The sequence below is a fragment of the Scyliorhinus canicula genome, chromosome 1, assembly GCF_902713615.1.
Source record: "Scyliorhinus canicula chromosome 1, sScyCan1.1, whole genome shotgun sequence".
Taxonomy (NCBI): Eukaryota; Metazoa; Chordata; class Chondrichthyes; order Carcharhiniformes; family Scyliorhinidae; genus Scyliorhinus; species Scyliorhinus canicula.
In genome coordinates this window covers 220,575,308-220,596,355 of record NC_052146.1, presented here as the reverse complement: position 1 = coordinate 220,596,355, position 21,048 = coordinate 220,575,308, and the positions used below count along the sequence as shown (strand labels likewise).

At 44.1% G+C, this 21,048-nt stretch overlaps 1 protein-coding gene across 2 annotated transcripts in view; it reads left to right on the top strand.

The window, feature by feature from the left end:
* rsph3 (radial spoke head 3) overlaps positions 1 to 21,048 on the top strand; it is a 105,380-nt gene that overhangs the window by 8,327 nt on the left and 76,005 nt on the right. The window contains exons 1-2 of one of the 2 annotated variants that reach the window (XM_038808186.1): positions 1,185 to 1,307; positions 13,050 to 13,134. In XM_038808186.1, the coding sequence (XP_038664114.1) occupies positions 13,078 to 13,134 (57 nt within the window). In that variant the 5' untranslated portion in view covers positions 1,185 to 1,307; positions 13,050 to 13,077. Of the gene's footprint in view, positions 1 to 1,184; positions 1,308 to 13,049; positions 13,135 to 21,048 lie in introns of those variants that run through there. The other variant, XM_038808176.1, reaches the window with a different exon arrangement.

Below are 21,048 nucleotides of genomic sequence, written 5' to 3'. Positions count from 1 at the left end.
AACAATTACATTTAAATACCTTATTAAACACAATAAAATATCCAAAGATGCTTAAAAGTGCTATTATGTAAATCACTGAGCAGCATGAGAGATGGCCAAAGGCTTGATCAAAGGAGTAAGTTTTAAGGAACATCTTAAAAGAGGAGCGAGAAAGATGATGAAGGTTAAAGAGAGACCTCAGAGCTTAGGACCAAGGCAGCTAAAGCACAACCATCAACCAGTTAAAATTGGGGTTGAGTTAAAAAGCCAGAATTCAAAGAATGTAAAAATCTCAAAGGCTTTTAGGACTGGAGGAGTCCAAAGTGATGGGGATGGACTAGGCATGGAGGTTTTTAAAAACAAAAAACATGAGGATTCCAAAACTGAAGTATCATCTGATTGCAGCTGATGTAGGAGCGTTTTCAGAAACTGAGTATTGAGCTGTTTTTCATGTGAGGGATTCCCCTTCTTAATTGCAGCTCAGCTAGCACAAAGACTCGCATGACAGCAACTCTGGTTAAAGTCTTTATTTTCCAATGTACATGGGAGAGCAATCCGGAGCAGGCTCAGTTACATTGTTTTTAGTTCGGTAATTATACAATTTTCAAAAGCCAGAAGCCCACCTCAGCTGGGCATGGGCCAATCATTACTGCTATAGATGATATACATTGACCAATGTAAGTTACTCTCAGGCAGCATGGGACTTGATGACAATGTAGGTCGACAACCTAACATGGACAGTTGGGTACTCGTGCATGCTCTTCTGAAGTTTTCCAGACCCCCTTATCTACGGTCCTTGTTTCTTTGTATATACAATCCCCCATCTTAACCTGGTTCCTGACTGGAACCATTGTCGGTATTCATAACGGCTGGTTGGGGACTGCTGATAAAGAATATTTCTGCTGAAGAGGCTGATTGTTTATGTCTCTACCTTCCTAAAGAATGTGGCCAAATTAGCTAGCTATGTCCCATTATGCCTCACGAACATATCACTGTTAACAAAGATTTGTATACTATATTGCTGTTATGCTTTACGAATACTGTTAGTACTTGCTGCAGGTGTCTTTATTCAAGTAATACATTCCCTGGTAATTTATAGTTCTATTTGTTAATTCTACATCTGTGTGCTAAGCAAGTTAATACTGTCAACTTTTCCCTTCTTATCATATTTCCCTTTATCCTATCTACTTTGATCTACTGGTCTTTGTTCCAAGCTGCTCTGAGTCCCCTTACAGGAGCCATGTCAGGTCAGCAAACACAGGGGATGGATGGTGAACAGGATTTACAGCAGAGTTTTGGGATGAGCACACCTTTATTTATGGTGGCAGGTAGGAGACTGGTCAGCTGTGCATTGGAATAATAAGGTTTGAATGGCATGTGTGAGTCTCTCAGCAGCACATGAGCTCAGATTGTGTTGCAGTCATGCAACATTGGGAGGTGGACATAATTTCAGTAATGGTATGGATATGTAGTTGGACCTTCATAGCTGTTTTAAACACCACATCAAGGTTGCAAACTGTATTAGTCCACTTAAGATAGTTGTAAGGGATGAAAAGTGTGGTGAGGAAAGAGGCTTTTGGCAGGGTACTCCATTTTGAAATATTTCATTAGAGTATGGGTGCCAGCAGGACATACGGAATGGGGCAGGGGCCACGGGGAGGAGATGAACGGTGGGGAGGGGGAATAGGGTCCAGGGCTGGGGTCTGGGCCCTGATAGCCATTTTCTTTCCATATCAGTCAATGTTTTATAACAATTTAGGATTTGAGTCTAATTTATAAAATTCACCATTATTATCACTGCTTTTCCATTTCAACTGCCCACAGCTGGGCAAGGTAAAGCGATTCATGTAGGGGAGGGTAGAGAAAGAGAGTGAGATGGGTGAGTTAGTGCAGAGATAAATAGGGATGAGAGGGTATGAATGAGTAAGTGGGCATCTGAATGGGGAGGGAGTGCAAGAGTGGCACAGTGGTTAGCAGGGACTCAGGCTCCATTCCGGCCTTGGGTGAATGTTTGGAGTTTGTACCGTCTCCCAGTGTCTGCGTGGATTTCCTCCATGTGGTAGTCACCACTGATGTATATACTGTATATATGTATGTATATATATATATGTGTGTGTTTTACGGTCAGGCCCCTGTACTACAGGTACGGGGGTAAATCCCTGCCTGCTGGCTCCGCCCAGTAGGCGGAGTATAAATTTGTGTGCTCCCCGTACAGCAGCCATTTCATCAGTTGCTGTAGGAGGCCACACATCTCAGTGTAATAAAGCCTTGATTACATTCTACTCTCATCTTCTCGTAATTGATAGTGCATCACTCCGGGAGCTCCGGTTTCCTACCACAGTCCAAAGATGTGCAGGTTAAGTGGATCAGCCATTCTAAATTGCCCCTCTTGATGTCCGGAGATGTGCGGGTTGGGTGGATTGACCATGATCAATGCGCGGGGTGACGGGGATAGCACGGGGGAGTGGGCCTAGGTAGTCCGCTCCTTCAGAGTGTCGGTGCACTCAATGGGCTGAATTGCCTCCTTCTACACTGTCAGTATTTTATGGATTCTATAGTATGTGCAAGTGGGTTGGGAGGACACAAGTGAGTGAATGAGTGGGGATGCGAAAGAGAATGAGAGTTTGGAGAGGCAGGTTGGGAAGAGATGTGTGTGGTTGGGGGGGGGGGGGGGTACAATGTGTGTGAGTGTGCTTTTGTGCATGGGGAGGGCTTCACTGAGTTTTCTGTCACTGTTGACTATGGAGAATTTGGCTGAAATCTACATGAGCACATAAAATAAGAAAATTCTTTTACAAAGTATTTTATAAAACACAGATTTTCATACTTTGGATGATGTATGTCAATCTTTAATCCATAAACTTTAATAACATCAAAAGTTATCGCGCTTTACTGCTGTTTTGTTTTTGCTGGCATCTAGGGTCACCTTATTATTTTCATTCATGGGATCACTAGCAAGGCCGGCTTTTATTGCCAATCCCTAATTGCCAAGGTGAGGAGGTGGTGGAGTTAAAATGGAGTCACAGTGGAATATAATTTGCAAAGTACTGTCGTAGTCCTTTACTTCACTTTGCCTACACATAACCCAGCAAGGTTCCATTATGTTGTTAGTGCAGGCATCATGCTGTATTACATGCAGTAACTGCATTGAATGCCGAAATGCCGATGTCACTTTGGTGATTTTATACAAATGTATTGATCCAAAGTCTTGGCTGTCATAGAAGGTCAACCTGGGGAAAACTAAAGTTTGTACCCACTTGAAGTCTAATAATTCCTCCTTCCCCCTCTGCTCCTAATAACCACTCTCTGGCAGGGGGTGGGAATCAGGACAGTAAGCCAGCAGGTGTAGAGACTGAGCATGGGTCCAGGGTCAGGCTGGCTAAGAGGAAGGGTAGGCAGGGGGAGGCCGAACTCTGGGCCTGGAGGTCTGGAGTGTATCTTCTTAAATGCATGGAGTATAACAGGTAAGACAGATGAACTTGAAGCCTTGATTTACGCACGGAACTTGGATGCGGTTGCTGTAACGGAGACTTGGTTAAAAAAGGGACAGGACTGGCAGCTAAATATTCCAGATATAGGTATTTTAGGCGAGATGGGGAGGAAGGTAAAAGGTGGGGGAGTTGCAATACTGGTTAGCTATACAGAGGGAGGACACCATGGAAGAATCAAGTAACGAGGCACTGTGGGTAGAACTCAGGAAGGGGGCAGTCACTATGATGGGGTTTACAACAGGCCTCCCAACAACCCATCCATTGGAAGTTGAGGAACAGATATGTAAGCAGATTCTGGATAGATGTAGAAATGATAGGGTTGTTCTAGTGGGACACTTTAATTTTCCTCATATTGACTGGAAATCCCTTGGGGCTAGGGTTCTGGATGGTGAGGAATTTGTTAAGTGTGTCCAAGAAGGTTTTTTGGAACAATATGTGGATAGTCCGACTAGAGAGGTGGCTATATTGGACGTAGGACTAGGGAACGAGCCCGGCCAGGTCATCAAAGTTGCAGTGGGAGAACATGTGGCGAGCAGTGACCACAATTCCGTAAGCTTTTGGATACTCATGGAAAAGGACAAGTGTTGTCCTAGGGTTAAGGTGCTAAATTTGGGGAAGGCTAACTACAACCAGATTAGGCAGGATTTGGAGGCTGTTGAGGGTAAATCCACATTTGGCACGTGAGAGTCTTTTGAGGAGCAGTTGATGGGAGTGCAGGACAGGCATCTGCCGGTAAAAAGGAAGGGCCGGAAAGGCAGAATTCGGGAACCATGGATGACCAGGGAAATCGAGAATATTGTCAAGATGCATATGTGAGGTACAGGCAACTAAAAACAGATGAAGCACTTGAGGAATACTTGGAAAGTAGAAAAGATTTCAAGCAGGGAGTTAGGAGGGCAAAAAAGGGTCACAAAGTGTCCTTGGCAGACAGGATTAAGGAGAATCCCAAAGCATTTTATACGTATTTTAGGAACAAGTGGTTAGCTAGAGAAAGAGTTGGTCCACTCAAGGACAAAGGAGTGAAATTATGTGTAGAACCAGAGGAAGTAGTTGAGGTCCTTAATGAGTATTTTACATCGATATTCACAAAGGAGAGGGATATGTTGATTGGTGGTGTCTCAGAGGGATGTGTAAACACTTTAGAACAGGTCATTATTACGATGGAGGAAGTGTTAGGTGTGTTAAAAAGCAGTAAGGTAGACTATTCCCCAGGACCAGGTAGCATCTATCCCAGATTGCTAAGAGAGACGAGAGAGGAAATCGCTGGGCCTTTAACAGAAATCTTGTGTCCTCGTTGGCCACAGATGAGATCCCAGAGGATTGGAGGATAGCCAATGTTGGACCGTTATTTAAGAAGTTTTGCAAGGATAATCCGGGTAATGATAGGCCAGTGAGCTTGACGTCAATGATAGTGAAATTGTTGGAAAAGATTCTCAGAGATAGGATCTATGCACATTTGGAAGTGAATGGTCTTATTAACGACAGACAGCATGGTTTTGTATGAGGGAGGTCTCACTAAATTAATTGAAATTTTGAGGAGGTGACAAAAATGATTGATGAGGGAAGAGCTGTGGATGTTGTCTACATGGACTTTAGTACAGCATTTCATGAGGTTCCTCATGGCAGGCTGGTGCAAAAGAGTAAATCACATGGGGTCAGGGGTGAACTAGCTGGATGGATTCGGAACTGGCTTGGCCATAGAAGACAGAGGGTAGCAGTGGAAGGGTGTTTTTCCAAATGGAGGTCTGCAACTAGTGGTGTGCCGCAGGGATCAGTACTGGGACCTCTATTCTTTGTAATATATATAAATGACTTGGAAGAAAATGTAGCGGGTCTGATTAGCGAGTTTGCGGATGATACTAAGATTGCAGCAGTTGAGGATAGTGATGAAGATTGTCAGAATACAACAGGATATAGATAGGCTGCAAAATTGGACAGAGAAATGGCAGATGGAATTTAACCCGGACAAATGCGAGGTGATGCATTTTGGTAGATCTAATTAAGGTGGGAGCTATAAAATAAATGGCAGAACCATCAGGAGCATAGAGATACAGAGAGATCTGGGCGTGCAGGTCCACAGATCCTTATAAGTGGCAGCACAGGTGGAAATTGTGGTAAAGAAAGCATATGGCATGCTTGCCTTTGTAGGACGGGGTAGTGAGTATAAAAGCTCAAAAATTATGTTACAGTTATATAGCATGTGCCTCGTTAGGCCATATTTGGAATACTGTGCCCAATTCTGGTCACCGCACTACCAGAAGGACGTGGAGGTTTTGAAGAGAGTACAGAAAAGGTTTACCAGGATGTTGCCTGGTATGGAAGGTGTTAGCTATGAGGAGAGATTGAATAAATTGGGATTGTTCTCCCTAGAGAGACGGAGGCTGAGGGGCAACCTGATAGAAGTTTATAAAACTATTAGGGGTATAGATAGGGTGAACAGTTGGAGGCTTTTTCCCAGGGCAGAAATGACAATTACAAGGGGTTGAGGCAGATATTTTAGCGACCTTTAAGACATATCTGGATAGGCACATGAACAGACGAGGTATAGAAGGATACAGGTGGTTGGTCTAGATAGGACACGTGATCGACGCAGGCTTGGAGCGCCAAAGGGCCTGTTCCTGTGCTGTACTGTTCTTTGTTCTCTCAAATTCCAATTATGACAACTCAGGTCAGTAGCTAATGGTTTATACTTCTTTATTAAGCCACTCTCAAGTTACGAATGCTCACTTGGCATCTTTCTTACTGTTATGGGGCAAAATGACAGAATGGTATTGTCATTAAATTAGTAATCCAGGGGCCTAGACTAATCTTCTAGAGACATTGGTTCAAATTTCTCCAAGATAGCTTCTGGAATTTAAATCGTTTCTCAATGAAGGTGACCATGCAGCTATCATTGATTGATTCACTAATGCTCTCAAAAGAAACCTGCCACCCTTACCTGCTCTGGCCTACCTATGACTCCAGACCCACAGTAATTTGGTGTAAGGTTTAGATATAAAATCCTTCTAATTCAAATAAACGCTCTGGGCCAAATTCTTAATTTCTCTCTCATTTAAAAAATAAATTTACAGTTCCCAATTATTTTGTTCCCAATTAAAGGGCAATTTAGCATGGCCAAGCCACCTAGCCTGCACATCTTTGTGCTGTGAGGGTAAAACCCATGCAGACACGGGAGAATGTGCAAACTCCACATGGACAGTGACCCAGGGCTGGGATCGAACCCGGATCTTCAGCAGCGTAGGCAGCAGTCCTAACCACTGTGCCACCATACTGCCCTAAATTCTTAATTTCTAACACTTGGGTCCTCAGTTGTGCTGATGTATAAATGATTTGGATATTGGAATACTAAGTAACATTTTAAAATTTGCAGATTATACCAAGTTTGGAGTGTGACAAACAATGAGGATAATGCCAAATGAATACTACAAAATATAGTCTAGAATTGGCATACAAGTTGTATATGTAATTTAATAAAGAAGTGTGAGATGATGCATTTTGACAGGGGGGGGCGGGGGCGACAATATATACTTGGTTAAGATACATCTCCATGATGCGGTAAGACAGGACTAGCTAAGCCAGAGCTCCCTAAATGAAGAAAGATAGCGAGTAAGATTAAGCAAACGACAAATCAGGTTAATAAGAGAATTGAAACTAGCCCGAATATAGAAAATGCAGAGGGGAAGCAAGGAGGAAAAAAAGAAATGAGAAGAGACTGCCAGCTAACATAAAAGGGAATCCAAATAGAAAATCCATGAGCTCTTCACAATTCTTTGGAGATGTGTGAAGTAAGTAGAATTGGGTTGCCAAATCTGGCTGAATGGATTCCTGAAGGACTGATCACATTACCTCACACCTCTTGTGTCCTTGTATTATAGCTGGGATTTTCCAGTCCTACCCACCGGGGTACTGGAAATCCCCACCCCAAGTTGTTAGCTCTTTGGCCGGTCTGTCAAATTTTCTGTCCCTCCTGTGACTATTCCTTCCATAGGCAGGACACGAAAATCCCAGCCCATAAACTGGACCCGGGCCCTCGGGAGGCCATATTCGGGGTGCCGGACCAGCCAGGGTTGGAAACGGGCGCAGAGGCAGATGTTGTAGCCTTCGCCTCATTGATCACCCGAAGGCGGATCCTGTCAGGGTGGAGATCAACCTCTCCACCCTGTGCCCTGGCGTGGCGGGGGAACCTGCTGGAATTTGTGACTCTTGAGATGGTTAAGTTTGAACTGAGGGAAAGAATGGAGGGGTTCTACAATTCATGGGCATTATTCATTATGCACTTTCAAGAACTGGATAACACTGAACATTAGTTAGGGGGACTGTTGGGAGGGTTGGGGGGAGGGAGACTGTGTGTGTTAATGGTGACTATGGGGGATTCCTGATTCCTTTTTGTCATTTGTTTATGTTAACATGCGGGCCAATGTCTGGGGTTTGGTGGGAGGATGGGATCGTTGTTATTGATATGGGGATTGACATTACATTCATTACTGATTATTTTTTATTGTTGGTTGTAAATTTGGGAGAAAATGTGAAAAAGGAGGTGAATAAATATATTTTTTTTAAAAAGAAAATTCCAGCCTATGGTGTTTGCCGTGTTCACAGGAGTCTGTGTTAGGACCCCTATTCTTCTTCATAAATATTGGCGACCTAACGTTTGGTATAAAGGATACAATTGCACAATTTGCAGATGGCTCGAAACTTGGAAATGTTGTGAACTAAGGATAGTGATCGATTTCATAAGGACACAAATCGGTGGAATGGACGAACAAGCAGCAAATTAAATTTAATGCAGAGAAGTGTGAAGGAATTCATTTTGGTAGGAAGAACATGAGAGACAATATAAAATAAAGGAAACAATTCTAAAGGGGATACAGGAGCCGAGGAACCTGTCTATATTGCAATAACCATGGAAGATGGTAAGGAAATTGAGAGCGTGGTTAATAAACATAAAGGATCCTGGGCTTTATAAATAGGGACTTGGAGTACCAAAGGAAGGAAGTTATGATAAACATATATAAAGCACTGATTTGGCCTCAACTGGAGTATTGCATTCATTCTGGGCACCACACCGTTGGAAGGTTGTAAAAGCATGAGCGAGGTTGCAGAAAAGATTCACGACAATGGTTGCAGGGATGAGAATCTTCAGTTATGTGCATGTATTAGAGAAGCTGGGGTGGTTCTCTATAAAGAAGAGAAAGTTGAAAGGAGATTTGATTGATGTGTTTAAAATCGTGAAGTATCTGGAGCATATAGGAAGAAACATAACAGAAAAATACATAGAAAATAGAAACAGGGGAGGGCATTAAAAACATATAAATTTAGAGTACCTAATTATTTTTTTCCAATTAAGGTGCAATTTAGTATGGCCAATCCACTACCCTGCACAAAAGAACAACATAAGAACATAAGAACTAGGAGCAGGAGTAGGCCATCTGGCCCCTCGAGCCTGCTCCACCATTCAACGAGGTCATGGCTGATCTTTTGTGGACTCAGCTCCACCTTCCGGCCCGAACACCATAACCCTTAATCCCTTTATTCTTCAAAACATTATCTATCTTTACCTTAAAAACATTTAATGAAGGAGCCTCAACTGCTTCACTGGGCAAGGAATTCCATAGATTCACAACCCTTTGGGTGAAGAAGTTCCTCCTAAACTCAGTTCTAAATCTACTTCCCCTTATTTTGAGGCTATGCCCCCTATGTTTGGGTTGTCGGGGTGAGACCCACTCGGACACGGAGAGAATGTGCAAACTCTACACAGACAGCGACCCGGGGCCAGGATCAAACCTGGGTCCTCAGCGCCGTAGGCAGCGATGCTAACCACTGCTCCACTTTGCCGCCCCAAGGGGAGGAGGGCATTTGGTCCTTTGAGCCTACTCTGCCATTCATTAAGATCATGTTGATCATCAAGTTCAATACCCTGACCCCACCTTTTCACCCCCCCCCCCCCCCCCATTTCCCTTGATCGCTTTAGCCCATTTTTCTCATTCCTTTTTGAAATCTCACAACCTTTTGACCTCAACTACGTTTTGTGGTAGTGAATTCCACAGATTCACCAGTTCCTGGGTGAAGAAATTTCTCCTCACCTCAGTCTTAAAAGGTTTACCCCTTATCCTCAAACTATGACCCCTGGTTCTGGACTAACCCACCATCGGGAACATTCTTTTCTGAATCTACCCTGTTTAATCCTGTTAGAATTTTATATATTTCTATGAGATCCCCCTCACTCTTCTAAGCTGCAGTGAATATAATCCTAACCAATTTAGTCTCTCCTCCTATGGCAGTTCCGGCATCCCAGGAATCAGCTGGGTAAACCTTCACTACACTCTCTCCATAGCAAGAAAACCTTCCAATTGCTGGAAGGGCCGAGTGCCAGATTGTACTAAATAAATGTGAATGGCAAAAAAACAATGGCGACGTAAGGAAATCATTTTTTATTCAGCGAGTGTTTAGGACCTAGAATGCACTGACATTATGCTAGAGACAGATTCAGTCAGCCATGACTTGCAAAAGAGAACGAGTGACTTATATGAAGAAATAAAATTGAAAAGCTACCAGGCAAAGGCAGGGGAGTTGAACTGGTTGAGTGTTTTTACACACTTTTTGTATGAATATGACTAACCGAATGGCCTCTCGGTGCTATGACTGTTTTATGATTCTATGATTGGCACAGGTGAGAGGGTAATTAGGAAACCATATGGGATCTTGGGCTTCATAATTGGAGATATTGAATAAAGAATTGTTATTGCACAGAAGAAGGAGACCATTTGGCCCATTGTGGCTGCACTGGCTCTCCAAACTGGACATAATAAAATGTGATGTGAGAAAATTGGACAGGCACGAGACAAATAAATTTCTAAGTCTAAGTTGATAGAGTATGAGAGTGGGACTGTCTTGCTGGTTCTTCAGAGAGCTAACATGGACTCAATGGGCTGAATGGCGTCTTTTGTGCCATTATGACTCTTAACAGAATTTTTTTTTTAAAATATTTCTTTGTTCTCTTTTTTGCATTTTCTCCTAAATTTACATCCACTAACAAAAAGAATAATCAGTAACAAATATGTCAATCCCCATTTCAATAACAATGATCCCATCGTCCCACCAACCCCCAAACATTTGCCCGCATGTTCACATAAACAACTGACAAAAAGGAATCAGGAATCACCCATAGACACCATTAACACCCATCGCCCCCTCCCACCCCCCCCCCAACTAATGTTCGATGTTATCCAGTTCTTGAAAGTGAACCCTTCTGTCCTTCCCCTCAGTTCAAACTTAACCTTCTCAAGAGTCAAGAATTTCAACAGATCCCCCCGCCACACCAGGGCACAGGGTGGATAGGCTGCTCTCCAACCCATCAGGATCCGCCTTCGGGCAATCAACGAGGCGAAGGCTACAACTGCCTCCTCTCCCAACTCTTCCTCCCACTTTGCTTTGATCCCTTCCAGTGGTGCCTTCTCCTCTTCCAAAATAGCTCCGTAGACTGCTGACACGACCCCCTTCTCCAGTCCCCCTGTCGTCAGCACCTCCTCCAGCAATGTGGAGGCCAGCGCCTCCGGGAAGTTCTGTATCTCCTTTCTGGCAAAATCTCAAACCTGCATGTATCTAAACATTTCTCCCTGCTCCAGCCCATACTTTGCTTCCAGTTCCTTCAATCCTGCAAACCGACCCCTAAGAAACAAATCTTTTAGCGTCTTAATCCCCTTCTCTTCCCATTTCCGAAAATTTCCATCCCACCTTCCTGGCTCAAATTTGTGGTTTCCCCGAATCGGCATTTCCCTTCCCCCTGCCCCCAACCTGAAGTGTTGGCAAAACTGCCTCTGAATTCTCAATGAAGCTATTATTATCGGACTCCCTGAGTACCTCCCCGGGGCTGTCAGGAGCGGCGCTGCTGCTAGTGCTTTCAATCCCGACCCCCTGCACAAACTCTCCTCCATTCTGACCCACTGGGAATCAACCCCTCTGACCCCTGCTCCGCACCTTTTCCACATTCGCTGCCCAGTTGTAATACATCAGGTTCGGAAGACCCAAACCCCCTGCCTGCCTTCTCCTCTGTAGTAGCCCCTTTCTAACTCTGGCCACCTTCCCTCCCCATATGAACGACGTAATCCTCCCCTCAATCTCTCTGAAAAAAGCCTTTGTCAGGAAAATCGGCAGGCATTGAAAACTAAACCGAAATCGTGGCAACACGCTCATTTTAACCGCCTGTACCCGACCCGCCAGTGACAGAGGGAGACCAGACTTGCCAGATCAGCAACTCTTAACAGAAATTGACTCCTGCTGTCAGTTAACTGTTGTCAATGTGCTGTTTGTACAGTTTTTAAAGTGCCATGTTACATTTTAAATGTCAAACTATATTTCTGTTTGAAGCCTACTCACCTGCTACTTATCAGGGCGTTCCACCTACTCAAATTTCCAACTTTGCACTCTGTTTATGGTGTACTCCATTTATTTTAACTCTGCGAACACAATAAGATGGGAGGAAACATAGAAGGGAATGAAATAGGTGGTCTCAATCTTCATGCTTTAAAAGAAAATTGATGAGCTTCTCACCATTTTTTTGGAGATGAAAGTAGAGTTGGGTTGTCAAATCTGGCTGGATGTATTCCTGAAGGTATGATCACATTACCTCTCGCCTTCAGCAAATCTGCTCCCCCACACCTCTCATTGGTCATCTGACATGTTCTTTGTGGCTGCATAAGAATTTTATGATTCTTGGCAATCAAGATGACATTTTCCCATCTGTAATATTGTTATTAATATGCACAAGTCTTGAAAGAAAATGGTAAAATAACTTTTTCAATCCCCCAATGATTTTCTCTGGGTTGCCTGCAGCAGTGTGAGAAATTAATGTTTAATTTCTGGACATTCCGCGGTAATCCTAGAGAATTCGTAACTCTCAGAGTCAGTGCTAAGAGGGTTTCCAGAAGGCAGTTGGTAGTGTAGGGGGAAAGGAATAGGCCTGTTTTTGTCTTTCAGGTTAATACATGAGTAGTGAACAGTTTTGGGAGAGTTGAAGACTTGATGAGGTCCAGCCAGATGTTAGCTAAATCAGTTATACACCATATGCAGTCCTTGGACTTGAAGGAGCGAAGATTGGAACAGAACAGAACCAAGAGAACAAGCAGGATGGCAGAGAGGAAAGGTCTTGCTGTGGACTAGGTCATCAAGTTTGGACATGAGGAAGTGGTTGAGCAGCTAATCTAGCTGCAGAAGGGCATAAGGAGGGCTTTAGTGTAGAATAGGCTGCAAGTCCTTCTTTTGCCGTTTGCACTTTATTGAAATCCAAACTCTCCTCGAATAATTTTTTCCCCCTGACGTTTAAGACTCTGAAACTTCCTCAATCATCAGACTTTTAAGACCGAAGCTTAGTAGTGTCAACTGAAAATAAAAGCTAGTGACTTTTGGACCTTCAGCAGAATATTGGAATACAAGGGCAGTATAAATAGCGCTTTAGTGTCTCAACCTAGCAGCACTAGTATTGGGCCTTCTTCGTGAATTCTGGACGCAAGTAATGGCACAGGCGAAGCTAGTAAATCGGATTACACTATCCCGGTAACAACTCATTCTTTTGTATTTCAGATGTCCAGCAGGATATTATGGAAACATTATGTACGACAGAAGAGTTGTACGAGGAAATACGTATGCACAGAATACCCTCCCGGTGGTAGGTGTATTAAATATGACTCCAGCTTGACTAAGTTACTCAAGGTCATGGCAGTCTATTGAATCAAAGCAGGAACCAAATTCTGCTCACAGTAAAATGTAGGCAATTTCAGATATAATCTTCTCCATGGTTCATAGTAAGTAAAGTCGCCATAGTCCCAAATGACCGTAGGCTGCTTTCCCGTTTGAGTGGACTGGTGGTGATTTAATCTGAGGAACACCACACCTCAGGCGAAGGGCAAGGTTGAGAAGGTAGGCCTTCATGAGTAACCTCAGCCGGTATGGGAATTGAACCCCCGCTGTTGGTCTTGCTCTGCATCATAAACCAGCTGTCCAGCTAACCAAGCTAAACTGCCCCCCCCATAGATAGTGCTTAAAGCTGTCCTCAAATCCAACAGGCCTGTAAGTCTTTGCTATGTGAGGCTTAAAACCCATGCTCAGATCCAACTGACCCACGTGATCGTTCAGAGGAATGCTCTGATCTGTGTATGATTTTGTTCAAGCCTTTAAGGGATAACGGGAATACTGACAGTGTAAGGGTCCTTCCTGTTTATTCCATTATTTCTCCTTTCTCTTATCTTTTGCCATTAAATTTTGATCCATGGATGATTTTTGGACATGTCTTTATATGGCAAGAAGCCATAATTCAAGCAGGAAGAATGCGGAAGACTGATGATTTAAACTGGAGTTGCAGACTGGCCAGCATCAGTATGAATGAATGAATCTACAAAGAAGATCATTACAGACTGTAAACCAAAGATTTTAATCTGCGCTACAATCATCATCTGCAACAAAGACTTTCTTCCCTCCACTTATGATTGTCACTCCTTTCAACCCCTCTGTGTTTGTCTGTCTTCTGAGGTGCAGGTGAATGTAGAGATTGGGGACAAATTAAAATGGGTAATAGGTATTAACCTGTCGTTAACCAGTTGTATTTACTGCATATTGCATTATAGTTCTTCTTATAAATAAACAGTAACTGTGTTAACATTTACAAACCTGGTGCCTGATTATTGGATGGCCATAGGTCAAAGACTTTGGGTACTTTTATAATTCACTTGTTTTGTGACTCTGGGGCACATGGGCTGGAATTGACCGTGCACTAGCCAGGGTGTTGTAACATAACTTGGGGGCTTTACCAGGATATTTGGAATGATGGATGGCGAAGTTTGGGTTACAGTATCAATTAAAAAGAGACCAGGGCCGGGATTCTCCCCTACCCGGCAGGGTGGGGGGTCCCGGCGGGATGGAGTGGCGTGAACCACTCCGGCATTGGGCCAAGCTCTAACCTTGAGGGGCTAGGCCTGCGCCGGAGTGGTTGGCGCCCACCTTCCGGCGGGAAAGGCCTTTGGTGCCACGCCAGTTAGGGCCGAAGGGACGTCGCCGGCCGGCAGAAGTCCACACATGCGCCGGAGCGTCAGCGGCTGCTGACATCATCCCCGTACATGTGCAGGGGAGGGGGTCACTTCCGCGTCCGCCATCGTGAATGCTATGGCCAACGCGGAAGGAAAAGAGTGCCCCCCACGGCACAGGCCCGCCCGCCGATCGGTGGGCTCCGATCGCAGGCCAGGCCACCGTGGGGACACCCCCCGGGGCCAGATACCCCGCGCCCCCCCTTTCCCAGGACCTCGGAGCCCGCCCGCGCCGCCGGTAAGGGAGGTGTTTTGATTCCCGCCAGCGGGACCGGCATGACAGTAGCGGGACTTCGGCCCATCGCTGGCAGGAGAATCGCCGGGGGGGGGGGGGGGCACTTACAGGTGCGATTCCCACCCCCGCCGAATCTCCGGTGCCAGAGACTTCGGGAGACGGTGGGGGCAGGATTCATGCCGCCGCCCCGGCGATTCTCTGACCCAGCGGGGAGTCAGAGAATCCAGCCCCAGGTTTGTAATGATATAACAGGATGGCTCTGGAAGCTGCTCAGCATTTTCTTCAGGTGGAAAACTTATCAGTATTTAAAAGAACTTTGAAAAGACAAGTTAGTTGGATTGGTAGGTGAACTAGAAATAGAGATACCAGCTGCAGTTAGAAAGGTGGAGATAATTGAAGCAATTGCTCAACATTTAAATCTGAAAGATGCTAGGAACACAGGTGAGCCCACAAAGTATTGTAGCATCAAGTGCATTTTCTTGTGTGGACATTGAACTGGAGAGAGTTTGGTTGCAGTTAGTGCAAGAAAGGGAGTTTAAAAGAATAGAAATGGAGGTGCAGCAAAGAGAAATGGAGCTGAGTCAAAAAGAAGGAAAAGAAATGGAGATGGAAATGAAGTTGGAATTAGAGCAAAACAAGCAAAAGAGAGCGAGGAGAAAGTAAAAGTGAAAGTCTTCTGGTAGGCACTGGAAATGAGTAGGGTGTTGCCAGTAATTAGAGGGGAGCCTAACCTTAGGACGGAATCCAGTGGCGATATGTTTAGATTTATTCAGACCCTCCCAAAATTTGAAGAGAAGGTGGTAAGGACTTTTTTTAGGGCTTCTGAGAAAGTACCAACCTAAATAGCTTGGCCAAGAGAAAAGTGGATATTACCCATGCAGAGTAAATTGATGGGGCAGGCAAAGGAAGTTTATGCTTCCCTGTCAGAGTGAGTCGAAGAATTATGACATGGTTAAAAAAAAAGCTATTCTGGATTCATATGAATTAGTTCCCGAAACATATAGGCAAAAGTTTTGGAATATAAGGACACAGCTGGGACAGACTAATGCAGAATTTAAAAGGTTAAGCAGAACAATTTTGATAGGCGAGTACGAGACTTGGGAGTTGGAACAACCTATGAGGCTCTGAGAGAGGTCATTCCCTTAAAGGAATTGAATTCCCTAGCTTCTATGGTAAGAACTCGTGTTCTTCACCAGAGGGTGAAGACAAGCAGCAATTATTGCTAACTATTTTGAGCGAATCTATAAATTGTTCCATCACCTTCGTCATTTTGAAATGGTTAGAAAATGGGGGAGTGAAAGGAAGGCAAGTAGCCAAGGTAAAAAATGGATAGCTGGGAATGCTCCGAAATCTCCTCCTCACACTGGGAAGGGTGGAGGTGAGACTTCAAAGCAATAGGTGTTACCATTATAACAAGGTAGGATATGTTCGTTCAATATGTTGGAAGTTGCAAGGAAAGCACATGGGACTCTGAGTTCAAAAGGAGGATTCTGAAAAGCGCAAAAGTGCAGAACACTACAGGGCCGACTGTAGCTTTAACTGGACTTTGCAGACCTGAGGTAAACACTGTTGTGGGAGCAGGTATGAGGGTGAAGTAGATGAGAGATATGACAGTTTTTTGTCCAAGGGGGAGATCGCCCCCTTTTTCTCAACGCATGTAGCCAAACCCACAACTATCTTAAGGGACACAGGGGCTACTCAATCTCTGTTATTGGAGAATGATTTGGTAATCCTCCAGAGCGCTCAACAAAAGCTGTATTAGTGAATGGAATAGGTGGGAATTGTATCTCAGTTCCATTATATAAAGTACAATTGGAGTGTAATTTAGTGTATGGTCCAGTAGTGGTTAAGGAATTCCCAGTGGACGAAGTAGACTTACTTTTGGGGAATGATTTGACAGGAGTGAAGGGGAAGTTTCACCCATGATTACAAAGAATCCGAGGGAAGCATTGCAGATATCATGAGATGCCAGCATGTGAGATTTAGGAAAACTCATTGGGCATTAAAAGACACAGGGAAAGAAATGTTGACAGACGTTAATCACCTATCAAATGACAATGATAGTGAATCTGATTCGCTGATACTGATGAAATCATTCCAAGAACGATGCCTCACCGAGATTTGTCCAAGATAACATTTCGTAGAGAACCAGATTCTGAAATTACTAAGACTAGAGGTGACCATAAGAAAGTCCAAATTTAATAGTAATGACAGTGATGAAGAGTCCGACGATAGTTTTGAATTCAATTTTGGTGGGGGCAGCACGGTGGCGCAGTGGGTTAGTCCTGCTGCCTCACGGCGCCGAGGTCCCAGGTTCGATCCCGGCTCTGGGTCACTGTCCGTGTGGGGTTTGCACATTCTCCCCGTGTTTGCGTGGGTTTCATCCCCACAACCCAAAGATGTGCAGGGTAGGTGGATTGGCCACGCTAAATTGCCCCTTAATTGGAAAAAATTAATTGGGTACTCTAAATTTATTATTTTTTTAAAATTTGGTTCTGATTATGAAGTAATGGTAAGCAGCTGTTACAGAATAGATCGGTCACTAACTGATCTTGAACAAATGGCAAGTAATTCTTTCAAAGCTAGGAAGAAGACAGCAAATCAGAAGAAGAAAGTGACTTGGACTTTTCTAAAAGTAATTTGTTACCGCCTCTTACAGTAAACCTATTGCCATTCACTTAAGGTGCGTATATTTCCAAGAGTATACCTGTTTTGAAGGAAGATGTACCTGATAGCATGGCATTTGTTTATCAGGACAAGGACAGTAAAGGACTGTGAAGTGACACCAAATGAACGGCTAGTCAACCCACATCCTTTTAAAGTTTCAGAACCACTTTAAGGTAAAAGAAGCAAATAGCAAAATAGATGAAATAATCAGTAATCAATTCCTTTTAAAAATTGAGAGGAAAGTGGGTGGAGAACCAGGTAGTGATTCTGCCATCTCATCTGTTCACAAAAACAGAAAGTTCATGGAGCCAATAACATGTTATCCTTTGATTCTGAAATGAATGAAGAAAAGTTGAAATCTGGAAAACACAAATTATTTTGGTTTGTAGTACTAAATGGGGATAAGGGTTGTGATTACCGAAACTCTGATGAGGAGGTAAAAGCTGTAAAATAAAGAATGGGGCATTTACAGCCAAACAACTCTGAAAGGATTGAACCCTCAGCTCTACATGTAACTGGAAGTAACCATGTGAAGGAAAAGAGAGAAGGTAGAGGTTGAAGAGTGTTTATTGATTTAAAATGAACCAAATATTTCCCACCGCATTGACAATACTATTTGTAGTTTGGTTGCAGGAGATCCTGCTAATTGGATAAACATTCATTGGGCAATCAGAAAAGACTGACTGCATGACACAAGAGACAGAAAAAGACCAATATAAGGAAGGTACTGAAAGAGAATAGATGGGGTTATAGGGAAAGACCAGGGGGCACTCCATTAACTAATCATGATGTAGATATAAGAAACTCTGAACCAGTGAACCAATAAAGCCACATCTGTCTCAACTAAAGCCACAGAGACAGGCTCAGCTAGAAACTGAAATACAATGCATGTTGGACATGTTGCAGAAACAGATGAAAACGGGGTGGTCCACAGACTGCCAAGAGACATTTACGAAATTGACAGCCATCTTAATAAGCAAAATGGTGCTGGCCGCCCTGGACTTTTCCAGACCATTTAAAATGGCCCCAATTGTCAGTAACCTGGGGATAGGGGCAGTGGTACTCCAAGACGGTGATGCAGGGATAGAGGCCAGGGGGGGTACTTTTCAAATAAACGATGTTTGTGTCAAAGAAAGTATTGCACCATTGAAAAGGAAGCATTAACCTTGCTGTTATCCATTCAGCACTTTGAAGTATATGCCTAACATGACGATCAACAAAGCTTAGTTTACACAGATCATAATCCACTTTAATTTATAGAGAGGTTTAAAGCCCAGAACGTTGGAGTTTATTATTACAACAGATCTATGTTAAAGTTGTACCTATTTCCGGAAAGTATAATATAATTGCAGATGCATTTATGGGCTGACTAGTTACCACAGTAGAGACCGGAAAGGGAGCTTGTATAATGGGGATGGATTGGATGGATATGTTTGTGATTTATGTCTTAATGAAGCATCCGTATCCTGAAGTTTTGTTCTTTTAGGCAGGGCAGAGGTATGCAAGTGTCCTTCCTATTTATTCCCATATTTCTCCTTTTTTTATTTGTTACCATTACATTTTTGATCCATGGATGATTATTAGACATGTCTTTTTTAAGACAAGAGGCCTGTAACTTAAATTCAAGCAGTATCTGGAAGGCTGTGCTGGTTTAAACTAGTTGCAGACTGGCCGGTATCAGTGGCAGAGAGATGCATAGGGATTTGGTTTGGAAGCCAATGGATTGCCAACAAAAGGTTATGCTCTGCCCGGTAACAGGTGGTGATTGGATCTGAATCCACTAATATTTTTCCGAATTCAAGATTTGAGTTTGGCTTTAGTTTTGATTTTAGCAGCACAGTGAAAGTCCAGCTAACTAGCTCCAGAAAGATTCTAGAAGGCCACACTGTGAGGGCTGACTCTCTATCCAGAAAACCCCTGAATATTGAAAAATAAGGTGCCTTTGCAGGGAAAGCTGCATGTGATGCATTTTTGAACTACAGAGTACCTGAATGAATGAATGAATGAATCTGCAAAGAAGGTCATTACATGCTGCAAACCAAAGACTTTAGTCTGCAAGCTTGCTGTGCAGAAAAGTGTGCAAATCCATCATCAGATGGATTTGCGAGACAAAGGGCGGAATTCTCCGCAGGGGGCCGAATTCGTGAAGGCCGTTGTGAACTCGGCCGAGGTTCACGACGGCCTTGGAGCCCGCCCCCACACCTAATTCACCCCCACTCGGGGAGGGGGGGGGGGGGCTAGGAGCGGGCCTCTGTCTTTCTCGGCAGCGACTTCGTCACGCGCCGAGAAAAAATGGTGAGGGCTGATTTTTCCGAGCCGGGGGGGTAGAATCGCTGGGGGCGCCAGGGGGGCGTGAAAAAGGCCGGGAGACCCTCCCACGATTCTCCCACGCCACGTGGGGAGCGGAGAATTCCGCCCCAGGTTTTTAAACCTACTTAGATGAACTTATCCAGGATCTGCCGGCCTCCCAGTATCAACCAGTCTCTCCGGTGAGGATGCAACCGAGCGCTGTTCAGTAATGGTCCACACAAACCTGGACCTGCTGGAACAGCACACGGGATGTCTCCCAGGTCATTGGAGGCCCCTGGGTGTCCAGCAATAGTGCAGGGTGGCCCCCTGGCCCTTCCCCTGGAACATGGGCCCCATGGCATGGCCTCCCTAAATGCACTTGCTATTGGACTTTTAAAAATGACGTCCTCATCTCAGAGGAGCCCAAAGCGACCCCCACCAGCCTGAATGCACTATGGGAGGTCTCACCAATGCCATGTATAATTGTAGAAAAACATTCCTCCTTTTATATTTCATTCCCTTGCAATAATTGGCAACATTCCACATTCCACTTTGTCTTCCTAATCATTTGCTTACCTGCTTACTAACTTTTGAAGATTCATAAACCAGGACACTTAGATTCCTCTGTATCTCTGAGTTTTGCAATTCCGCCCCCCCCCCCCCCCCCCCCCCCCCCCCCCCCCTATTTAGATGATATGCTGCTTTTCTATTCTTCTTGCCAAATTAGGCAAGTTCACAATTTCCCATATTCTAAGATATCTGCCGAATTCCTGCCCACCCACTTTACCTATTAATAATCCTTTGCAGGCTACATATGTCCTCTTCTCAACTTGCTCTCCTATCCATCTTTGTGTCATCAGCAAATTTAGCAACTATACATTTGATTCCTTTATCCAAGTTATTAATATAGATTGTAAATAGTTGAGGCCCTAGCACTGATCACTGTCGCACTCCACTTCATACATTGTGCCAACCCAAAAATGACCCATTTATGCATATGCTCTATATTTTGTTTGGTAACCAGTGCTCTATCCATATTAATATGTTACCCACTACACCATGAGTTCTCATTTTGCGAAAATATCACTTCGGTGCAATGGGTGAATCGCGGGGAGAGGCCCAAATCGGGCATCATACTAGGTAAGAAACCTTGCATGAGTCACCCGACTTGTAGCAACTGGCACTATCTGGATCACACCCTCGCTAGACATGATCTCAGTAATGATATTCAAATGATCCATTAGTCTCATTTAAATATATGCGCCCATCTTGACTCCGCATTCACCCGACACCCAGTGAGTGACGAGTCATC